The following is an 11,615-nucleotide window of genomic DNA, read 5'->3' on the forward strand; positions in this document are numbered from 1 at the left end:
TTGCGGGGATAAGGGTGGGTGTGTTTATATTTATATTTTTATATTTATACAAGCGATAGTTTAAATTACTCAAAAATAATCTAATTTATGGAAAATGAGATTTTGAACTTAGGTAAGGGCTAAGATAGTTGATATTCATCTTCATTCACCAACTGGAAATAGCTAGCTCATGTATGAAATGTTCAAGAGCTACCTGGATCATGAGACCTAGGCCTTAGCACTAGGTGACTAACCCATTTTCTAATTATTCGTGTACCAGCTTAGCTATAAAATTGATGCCATTGACTTATTACGGGGATAAGGTAATGTTTTTTTTATTAAAAAAAAAACTGATAGTCTAAATTATTTTAAATCAATCTAATTTACGGGGTATAAGGGTCCTAAGATAGTTATATTCATGCTTCATTTTCATTCACCAACTGGAAATAACTCATGTATCAAATCTTCAAGGGCTAGATCATGAGGCCTTAGCACTAGCACTTCAATTTTTTTTAATTGAACAAGGGATTAGGCGAGATTAGCTCCTTAGTATCGGTCATCGGATGCACAAACATCCACCACCCTTGAAGAGGGGACCAACACATTCCGGAAGCCCCTGCCCGTCTTCTTGATCATAATTTTATTAACAGGAAACATAAAGATTTACAAGAACAGCAGGGGGACCAAACCAAAACCTTGCAAAAAAGAAAGACAGTGACAGAAATTTACAACACCATGCTGACCTAAGAGACCAAAACTCTGAAAGAGTAAATAAAAAGAGACTAAATAAAACGGTAATTGGGCATGCCCAACTAGTCTCGATGATAAAAAGACAAAATTAAAGAAAGTTCAGTGTCCCACCATGTAAAACCAGAGCCCAAAGTATCGTGATTTGCTGAAGCGTCAGCTGCATGATTACCCTCACAAAAGATATGAGAAATCTTAAAGGACATGCGTAGGAGACGATGCAAACAATTCTGCCAATCAATCCATAGGCACTAGGGGACCAAATGAGGAGAGCGAAAGAATTGAGTAACTAACAACGAATCAGTTTCAATCCAAACATTATGCCAAACATGAAGCCAAGCAAGCTCAATGGCCTTAATTACAGCTAAAGCTTCAGCATGAACTGCACTAGGGGCATCTAAATTGGAGCAAAATGTCCCAAGAACATGATGTTGATAATCTCGAAACACACCACCACTACTTGCTTTACCAGAGTCACTTTTGTGAGCAGCATCAGTATTAATTTTGACATAACCAAACGAAGGAAATGTCACATAATCTCAATAATTTTGGGATTGGGGCTGGGTTGACAACGCACCCTAAAGGAATGAATAGTACACAAGTCACGCACCTTATTCGACATATGACCCATGATCAGAGAACTAGAGGCACACACATGATTAATAATGGTACAACAAGAAATTGTAGCACAAGGACTTCATTGTCTCTTTTCATAATTGGACATATGTGTGGTGTAACAACTCGGTCCTTAATTAATATTTAATTATTAATTTATTCTAGTAAAAGACAATTATACTCTTAGAATATTTTAATGGTTTAAAGTTGACGTTTTGACCGGGAAGGAATTTGAGAATTTCGATTGCACCGTTGCGTAGAGCACAATGAAACGAGTTCGTAGACATGCGGCACGCTCGATTTCGAGTTGTAATGAAGGAGGAAAGGTCTAAAAACGAAAAGGACGTAATGGGAATTTTAAAAATTGTCACTGTAGCTACAGTGCTGCTACAGTGCCGGTCTTCTTCTTTGCGATTTAACCAGATTTTTCGTGTGATATTTATTTGGCATTCCCTCCACTTCCATCATTTTTGGAGACACCATCTCAGCCCGGTTGCTACCGCAACCTTCACGAGATCTCTTCCCCTCGTCCTCCTCTACAACCCAAGACCCGATCCGATTCGGTGACGATGAGCCCGATTCGAAGCTTGGAAAAAGGACGAGTTTAGGCGGTGTTTTAGAGTTTCCGGCGACTCCGACGGCCAAATCCGTCGAGTGAGGTATGGTTTCTCACCTACTTTTCGAGCTCTAGCTGCTGGTTGGGTATGATTTTAGAGATTTCAAGCGTAGATCGTTCGATTCCTTAAGTTAGGTTTTAGCAGATTTTTGGGTCACTGTTTCGGCCACTTCCGGCCAGTTTTTGGGGTATGTCCAAGAACAAAAGTTGTTCCAAATGGGGTATTTTACCTAAGTTAGGAGTTTGGGCTAGCGGTTTGAAGATTTTCCGACCGCTAGAAATTGATCAAGCCACCCACACGCTGTCGGCGCGTGGGCAGATTGGTAGAGACCACGTTCAGTTCTAAAATGATCCTTGGGTCGTCACGAGCGCGTAGGAACTCGCGGACCTCAATTTGGTTAACGTTTGAACCCCGAACGGATCTCCCATATTGTGTGATTTCCGGGTTCAATAGTTTCGAACCGTTGGATCGCAGTCAATTTCAAATATGTTGATCTAGGTAATTCCAAGATCATATAGCGTTTGACGGATTTTAAACGCGAGTCTTGGATACTCCAGGAATGTCCGCCCTAGAGCGAGGTTTATAGTAAACAAACCGATTCTGGATCGAGAACAGAGGAAAGAACTACGTGTGGCTTGATCCTCGGAAGGGTACGTAGGCACCTATAGTTATCGGCGTAGCCACGAGTTAGGGTCTCGGGGTTTGTGTTATTATTTTTGCAGGGCATTTTGGTTATTTATGACCCACAGCCACCAGTGTCAGTTTTAAAGAGGATTCAACCCGGAGTTCCAAAGTGGAATTTGGGTCAGTCGTTTCATGTGAGGCATTTTGCGAGTTTTTCAATCACTCACTCATTTCCCCCAGCAGCCAACACTGTATAGTTATTGTTGACACACACCATACATGTCGATATTTTTCTTAATTTAGTCAACAAGAATTCCAAAAGATCACTGTGGAAGCAAAATATCTCAGATCTTAGGTCAAATAATTAGGCTAATTAATTTGAGAATTATTTGACCTAATTGGGAGTTACCTTATTAAATTGGGATTTATTTGATTCTTACCTTAATTAGGGATTTGATTTAAATCAAATCCCTAATTACACAAATCTCGCCAAATCAGGAAAGAATAATTCCTTTTCATATGTGGAATTATTCTTCTAAAACCTTAGCCTCCGAGGCCCCTATAAATAGATGGCTATGCAAAAGGATTAAGGTACGTCTAAAATTCTATCTGAAACTCTGCAAAAATTCCTTCTCACAAACCCTAGCAGCCACACTCTTTCTCCCTCTTACACAAGGCTCCGGCCACTACACACGTCTTCGGCCACCCAGTTCACACCATACATACAACTCCGTACCATTTTAGTTAGCTATTGTTTTCCTACAAACTCTCGAACTAACTTAGGTATCGGAGGGCCTTTGGCCAACACCTCTTGGGTGTGGTCCTCTTATTCCGATCTATTTTGCGGGGAGAAAGAGGAGACGAAGAAGAAAGGAGAATCAATCAATCGAATATTCTCGTGGGAAGAAATCGCTCCCACAATCACCACATTAGGTTGCATTGCATGGTTCTCGTTCCTTATACAAAAATCCATGACCGCTTAAAAATCCAATATGAGATTTACATGTATGGCTGTTGGGCACTCAATGAGCCTGTTTTTTTGCTTGCATGAGGTTAAGGTTTTGTTTCCTTACATGAACCCTTTATTTACTTGTTTTTGGATCAAATTTTGCATGAGATTATTATGTGAATAAAACACAAATGGTTGGTGATGTAGAGAGACCACACAGCACATGAAGGTTTTGGGAGGATAATATATATATATCAGTCCCCTTCTATTGAGGGATCCCTCAAATAATTTTATTTGAGGGACTCCCTTTAGGGTACTCTACAATTTTTTTTTGCAATGATCCAAACCATCTATTTTTTAGATCTTCATTCATAGATCATCGTTACAAACAATTAGACAAATTGGAAACCGTTTCGACATCCAATTGTGTCCTACAAAATCAATGAACATGATGCTTCAAGAAAGTACTAAAATTTCAATAACTCAATTGAATGGTTAGATGATATCGGATTCAAGTGATTTTTTGTAAAGATGATCTTTGAATGTGTATCTACAAAATAGACGGTTTGAATTAGTGAAATACAATCTGAAGTGGGCCCTACAAGGGGTGTCCCTTAAATAAGCTTATTTGAGGGATCCCTCAATGGAAACTCTCTATATATATATATATATATATAGTCCTGATAGTCCAAGAGATTGTGGTCACCCACCGTTGGATATTAATCTAATGGTTCAAAAAAGTTTCTTAAAAGGAGTGCAAGAGTGAGTAAACCGTTGAATTTACATCCAACGGTGGTGATACAAATCTCTTGGATGTAGTCCAAGAGATATATATATATATATATATATTAATATTGGAGATGTAGAGCCCACACAAACGGATGGTGATGTAGAGGCCACACAGCACTAACTCAAATCATTCGTGTCTCACCAAATCAAACAATAAAGGTTAAGAAATATCATAACCCACTTAACTCCTTTAACTATAAATTACCTGCAATATCAGTCAACACTGCACTTCTCAACCTTCACACAATGGAGGCTTCTTCTTCTTTGGCTGTTTTAGCCCTTGCATTGCTAGCCGCTCTGGCCCTTCTCTCCAAAATTCTATTTGCCAAACGCCCAAAACTTCCACCAGGTCCAAAACCATGGCCTATAATTGGCAACCTCAATCTCCTTGGTCCTCTGCCTCATCAATCCCTTCACAAATTGTCCCAAACGTATGGACCAATAATGCAGCTTAAGTTTGGCTCCTGCCCAGTTGTTGTTGCCTCATCTCCAGAAATGACAAAACAATTTTTAAAGACACATGATCACATCTTTGCCTCTAGGCCTCAAACTGCTGCGGGCAAGTACCTCACTTATGACTACCTCAATGTCACCTGGGCACCTTATGGTCCATATTGGCGTCAAGGCCGCAAATTTTTTCTCACGGAGCTGTTTAGCTCCAAAAGACTAGAGTCTTTTCGATACATTCGGGTTGAGGAAAATCGCGCTTTTGCTTCGCGACTATATGCCTTGCCGGGGAAGGTAATTGTGCTCAAAGAGCATCTGTCACGCCTAAATCTTAGCATTATGAGCAGAATTGTGTTGGGGAAGGAGTATTTTAGCTTGACCGACTTCGAGAGTTCGATAATGTCACTCAAAGAATTTCAGGACATGTTAGATGAGTTGTTTTTGCTTAATGGAGGTATCCAATATAGGGGATTGGATACCATGGCTTGATTTTTTGGACTTGCAAGGTTATGTAAAGCGAATGAAGGCCGTAAAGAAAAAAATGGACCGGTTTTATGAGTTTGTGCTCCATGAACACAAGGCCAGGAAGGAAGGAGTGAAGGAGTTTGTGGCAAAGGACATGGTGGATTTACTATTGCAGCTGGTTGATGATCCTAATGATCTTGAAGTTAAGCTCACCTATGACAGTATCAAGGCATTCACTCAGGTATATTCTTCCTAAATCATTCCCTTATTAAATTTCCTAAGATTACTGCAATGTTCTCTTGCCATACTGTGAATTTGGACCATACGTTATGCAGTCTGGCAATAGAACATTTCTATATAAAAACTTATGTAGGAAAACACAACATAAAGCTTTACTCAAAATTGTTCACGTGGCTTATTGATTTTGTTCATCCAAATTAAAATCAGGACTTGATGGCTGGAGGCACTGATACCTCTGCTTCCCTTTTGGAATGGGCAATGTCTGAGCTCATAAAACAGCCAAACCTGATCGAAAAGGCAACAGAAGAGCTTGACAGAGTGATTGGGAAGGAGAGATGGGTAGAAGAGAAAGACCTCGAAAACCTTCCTTATATGGATGCAATTATGAAAGAGACAATGAGGAAGCACCCTGTGGTTGTAATGCTACCACCACATCTAGCTCTTGAAGATTGCAATGTGGCAGGTTATGATGTTCGTAAAGGGACTCTAGTGTTTGTGAACCCATGGAGCATGGGAAGAGACCCCACACTGTGGGATGCACCAGATGAGTTTAGGCCTGAGAGGTTCTTAGGGAAGGCAATTGATGTGAAGGGACAGAGTTTTGAGTTATTGCCATTTGGTTCAGGAAGGAGGATGTGCCCTGGTTATAGTCTATGGGTGTAACTGGAAACTGTCTGAAAATGTGAAAGTTGAAGATTTGGGCATGGAGGAGGTTTATGGATTGGTCACACCTCGGAAGTTCCCACTTGTTGCAGTCACAGAACCTCGGCTGCCAATCCATCTTTATTAACTTAACTATATGTGAGGGGTTTGTAGCTCAATTGATTAAAAGCAGTTACCCCTGCATACTGCACTCAAAGTCCTATGTTCAAATCCCTCCTCATCAACATATCGCCGGTATCAACAATAGAAAATACAAAATAAAAAAACTCTATGTAAATCGTGCCAGCTTTAAATTTCTTTTTAGTTCCATCTATGTAGTCTGTCAATATATATTTTGGTCAAGTACGGAGGCTTAGCTTTCACAAAAAATAACTTCTACTCAATAAGTTGTAATTCGTTTTTATCAAAGAGGGACTGAAATCTGAATTGGTTCGTAAGTGTGGCACATGTGACAAGTTCCATCTAGCCAATCATCCTGTGGAGCTCCATAATGCGCTGTGGTTTATTTCATTTGTTCAGCCATTCTTCTGTGCTCACTGCTCCACTCACTGTTAAGTCTCCATGGCTCCGACTATGTGGCATTAATCGTGAATCATCCGAAAATATGCAGCATTGACATCTAGGGAAAATTTGCAACATGAAACAACCTTGATCGTCTCTGTTGTTGGAGAGCCAGACAGACATTCAGGTGGAACATCAAAATGCATAAAAAATCACTGCTGTCGACTTGTTATAAGGTAAGGGTCTAAAAATAATTGATATTCATGCTTTCTCTTCTTCATTCCCCAAATGGAAATATCTCAAGCAAGGCAACCAACCATCCCACCATGAATTCAAGAGCCAGAGACCATAATGGCAGCATGTGTGGTGTGGGGCATCTGTCGGAGTAACTTTAAGTGTATTGGCAAGACAATGCTGCATTTCTATGCCTATTCTCAGAACTGAAACGAGATTATTGTTTGAATAAAACACAAATGAATGGTGATTGATGATGATCTTCACTAACTTAAGTCATTCCTGTATCACTAAATCAAATTTAAAACAAAGGTTAAGAAATATCATTGCCCACCTACCTACTTGAACTATAAATTACCTGAAAATATCAGTGAAGGCTGCACTTCTCAACCTTTACACAATGGAGGCTTCTTCTATGAATAATTGCAACGTGGGGCATCTGTACGTAGGTACTAATTAACTTGCCTTCTTTTCACACTTTGAGTAATGATAGAAATATCATAGCCGACCCGACGACATACTTAGCTACTTCTTCAACTATAAATTACCTGCAATATCCTCAACCTTCGTACACGACAATGTCAATGGAGGAGGATTCTTTTTCTTTGGCTGTTTTAAGTTTTTTTAACCCTTGCACTGCTTGTTGCTCTGGCCCTTCTCTCCAAAATTCTCTTTCCCCTTCCCCAGAAGCTAAAACTTCCACCAGGTCCCAAACCATGGCCTATAATTGGCAACCTCAACCTCGTTGGTCCTCTGCCTCATCAATCCGCTCACAAGTTGTCCCAGACTTATGGACCAATAATGCAGGTTAAGCTTGGCTCCTGCCCAGTTGTAGTTGCCTCATCTCCACAAATGGCAAAGCAATTTTTAAAGACACATGATCACATCTTTGCCTCTAGGCCTCAAACTGAAGCAGGCAAGTACCTCAATTATGGCAACCTCAATGTCACTTATGCACCTTATGGTCCATATTGGCGTTAGGGCCGCAAAATTTTCATCTCTGAGCTCTTTAGCTCAAAAAGTCTATAGAGTCTTTTCGATACATCCTGGTTGAGGAAAATCGTGCTTTTATTTCGCGACTCTATGCCATGTCAGGGAAGGCAGTTGTGTTCAAACAGCATCTGTCACGCCTAACTCTTAGCATTATGTGCAGAATTGTGTCGGGTAAGGAACGTTTTAGCTTGACCAAATCCAAGAGTTAGATAATATCACTCAAAGAATTTCAGGACCTGATAGATGAGTTGCTCTTGCTTGATGGGGTAGCCAATATAAGGGATTGGATACCGTGGCTAGATGTTTTTGACTTGCAAGGTTATGTAAAGCGAATGAAGGCCTTACAGAAAAAGTTGGACTGGTTTTATGAGTTCGTGCTCAATGAACACAAGGCCAGGAAGGAAGGAGTGGAGGAGTTTGTGGCAAAGGACACGGTGGATTTACTATTGCAGCTGGTTGATGATCCTAACGATCTTGAAGTTAAGCTCACCTATGACACTGTCAAGGCATTCACTCAGGACTTGGTAATTGGAGGCTCTGATAACTCTGCTACCACTTTGGAATGGGCAATGTCTGAACTCATAAAACAACCAAACCTCATCGAAAAGGCCACCGAAGAGCTCGATAGAGTGATTGGAAGAGAGAGATGAGTAGAAGAAGAAGACCTCGAAAACCTTCCTTATATAGATGCTATTATGAAAGAGGCAATGAGGAAGCACCCTGTAATTGTATTCCTACCACATTTAGCTCTTGAGGATTGCAATGTGGCAGGTTATGATGTTTGCAAAGGAACTCTAGTGCTTGTGAACATATGGAGCATGGGGAGAGATCCCACGCTGTAGGATGTACCAGATGAGTTTAGGCCTGAGAGGTTCTTAGGGAAGGCAATTGATGTGAAGGGACAGAGTTTTGAGTTCTTGCCATTTGGTTCAGGAAGGAGGATGTGCCCTGGTTATGATCATGCACTGAAAATGGTAAGGTCTTGTTTGGCTAACATGTTACATGGGTTCACCTGGAAACTGCCTGAAAATGTGAAAACAGAAGATTTGGGCATGGAGGAATCTTACGGATTGCTCACACATCGGAAGTTCCCACTTGTTGTAGTCACAGAACCTCGGCTGCCAATTCGCCTTTACTAATTATATGTGAACTTGATAATGTGCCAGCTTTAAGTTTCTTCTTTGTTCCATCAAGTAGGGAGGCTTAGTTTTAACAAAAATAATAGAACTAGGCCTTCTCAATAAGATTGTAATTCGTTTTTATCAATAAGGGACTGAGATATAAAGAAATTGAAGGGAAAAACAAATGTAACATGGAACAGAGGTTGCATTACTTGTGAGCTTGGTAAGCTTCAATGGCATCGAATCATCCGATTCACCATTTAACCAATTTGCATAAATTGGCCCTAGCAGTTATGTCCTTGTCCATTTTCATAATTGTAACATTGTGTAGGGCTCCATAATGAGCTGTGGTTTGTTGAATTTGTTCAGACATTGCACTGTGACTGTCAAGTGTCCATGGCTCCACTCCAGCTATGTGGATTTAATCGTGAATGACCAGAAAATATGCAAAATTGGCAAGAAGGGGTAATTTGCAACATGAAACACACTTGGCAGGCGATAAATAATTAAAAGGGATATATATATGATAAAAATTGTCACACCAGATCTGGCATTGGCAATCATCTTAGACTGTAAAACGAGCATTAATGGCCGGAAGCTGGTTGATTAGTCCAACACCCCACAAACACCACACATGTCAATAAGTCTCCCTAATCTAACTCATTCTAGGAGAAGAGGCATAATGCAGAGACAGCGCAATCAACAAAGCAGTGCAAGTTACCATCACAAACATTCATACACAGTTTTATTGAGTAGGTAGGACTAGTCCTATTTTTATAGAGAAGGTTCATAATACATATCCGGACACTCACTAAATAGATGAAAAAGGAAAAAAAAAAAAAAAAAGAAAAAAAGCAAGCAGGGAAACCATCCGATTCAATATCACTAGTAAAGATGGATTGGTAGCCGAGGTTCAACTACGGCAACAAGTGGGAACTTCCGAGGAGTTAACAATCCATAAACTTCCTCCATGCCCAAATCTTCTTTTTTCACGTTCTCAGACAATTTCCAATTGAACCCATGTAACATGTTGGCCAAGCAAGACCTTATCACTTTCAGTCCAAGACTATAACCAGGGCACATCCTCCTTCCTGAGCCAAATGGCAAGAACTCAAAACTCTGTCCCTTCACATCAATTGCCTTCCCTAAGAACCTCTCAGGCCTAAACTCATCTGGTGCATCCCACAGCTTGGGGTCTCTCCCCATGCTCCACGTGTTCACAAACACTAAAGTTCCTTTGCAAATATCATAGCCTGCCACATTGCAATCTTCAAGAGCTAGATGTGGTGGTAGCATTGCCACTACAGGGTGCTTCCTCATGGTCTCTTTCATAATTGCATCTGTATAAGGAAGGTTTTCGAGGTCTTTCTCTTCTACCCATCTCTCTCTCCCAATCACTTTGTCAAGCTCCTGTGTTGCCTTTTCGATGAGGTTTGGTTGTTTTATGAGTTCAGACATTGCCCACTCCAAAGTGGTTGCAGAAGTATCAGTGCCTCCTGCTACTGAGTCCTGGTTTTAATTTGAATGAACAAAGTGAATCATTTATGTTTATATCTTTAAGTTTTGTGTCTTTTTATAGAAATTCTCATATATCTAAGGATGCAAATGTTATAATGCTTATGTTTGCCCAAAGAGCATTGCCCTAATGTTTGGAAATTAAATAAGAAATAATTTAAGAAGCTACCTGAGTGATAGCTTTGACACTGTCATAAGTGAGCTTAACTTCAAGATCATTAGGGTCATCAACCAGCCGCAACAGTAAATCCACCATATCCTCTGACACAAATTCCTCCACTCCTTCCTTCTTTGTCTTGTGTTCATCGAGCACGAACTCATAAAACCGGTCCAATTTTTTCGTTAAGGCCTTCATTCGCTTTACGTACCCTTGCAAGTCTAAAAATTTAAGCCATGGTATCCAATCCCCTATGTTGAATACCCCGCTAAGCAAGAACAACTCATCCAATGTGTCCTGAAATTCTTTGAGTGACATTATCGAACTCTCAAATTTGGACATGCCAAAATACTCCTTACCAAACACAATTCTGCTCATAATACTAAGAGTTAGGCGTGACAGATGCTCTTTAAGCATGATTTTCTTGCCTGACAAGGCATAGAGTCGTGACACAAAAGCGTGACTTTCCTCAACCCGAATATACTCGAAAGACTCCAGTCTTCTTGCGCTGAATAGCTCGGAGAGGAAGATTTTCCTGCCTTGACGCCAATATGGACCATAAGGTGCCCAAGTGACATTGAGGTGGTCATAAGTGAGGTACTTGCCTGCTGCAGTTTGGGGTCTAGAGGCAAATATGTGATCATGTATCTTTAAAAACAGTTTTGCCATTTCTGGGGATGAGGCAATTACAACTGGGTAGGAGCCAAATTTGAGCTGCATTATTGGTCCATAAGTTTGGGACAATTTGTGAAAGGATTGATGAGGCAGAGGACCAATGAGGTTGAGGTTGCCAATTATAGGCCATGGTTTAGGACCTGGTGGATATTTCAGTTTATGGAGTTGGGGGAAGAAATTTTTTGAGACAAGGGCTAGGGCAGCCAGGCATGCCAGGGTTAAAACAGCCCAAGAGAAAGCCTCCATTAATATGTGATTTGTGGCTGTAGTGGTGAGAAGTTGAC

The 11,615-nt window shown here is 40.6% G+C and overlaps 1 protein-coding gene and 2 pseudogenes across 2 annotated transcripts; 2 read left to right on the forward strand and 1 right to left on the reverse strand.

Annotated features, from left to right (window-relative positions):
* The first annotated feature begins 4,426 nt into the window (after nt 1-4,426).
* LOC103340656 (trimethyltridecatetraene synthase-like) lies at nt 4,427-6,477 on the forward strand (annotated as a pseudogene). Its single transcript, XR_016122950.1, has 2 exons — nt 4,427-5,473; nt 5,680-6,477. The product of XR_016122950.1 is annotated as a trimethyltridecatetraene synthase-like (transcript).
* A 1,023-nt stretch (nt 6,478-7,500) lies between these two features.
* Nucleotides 7,501-9,252, forward strand: LOC107881708 (trimethyltridecatetraene synthase pseudogene; annotated as a pseudogene).
* A 452-nt stretch (nt 9,253-9,704) lies between these two features.
* Nucleotides 9,705-11,615, reverse strand: LOC103340592 (trimethyltridecatetraene synthase-like). Its single transcript, XM_008244023.2, has 2 exons — nt 10,669-11,615; nt 9,705-10,493 (listed from the first exon to the last, which is right to left on the reverse strand). Exons 1-2 carry the CDS (start codon nt 11,575-11,577, stop codon nt 9,870-9,872), a joined length of 1,533 nt encoding a protein of 510 aa, XP_008242245.2. The 5' UTR covers nt 11,578-11,615; the 3' UTR covers nt 9,705-9,869.

Source organism: Prunus mume, linkage group LG8 (assembly GCF_029339155.1).
Source record: "Prunus mume cultivar Tortuosa linkage group LG8, ASM2933915v1, whole genome shotgun sequence".
Lineage (NCBI taxonomy): Eukaryota > Viridiplantae > Streptophyta > Magnoliopsida > Rosales > Rosaceae > Prunus > Prunus mume.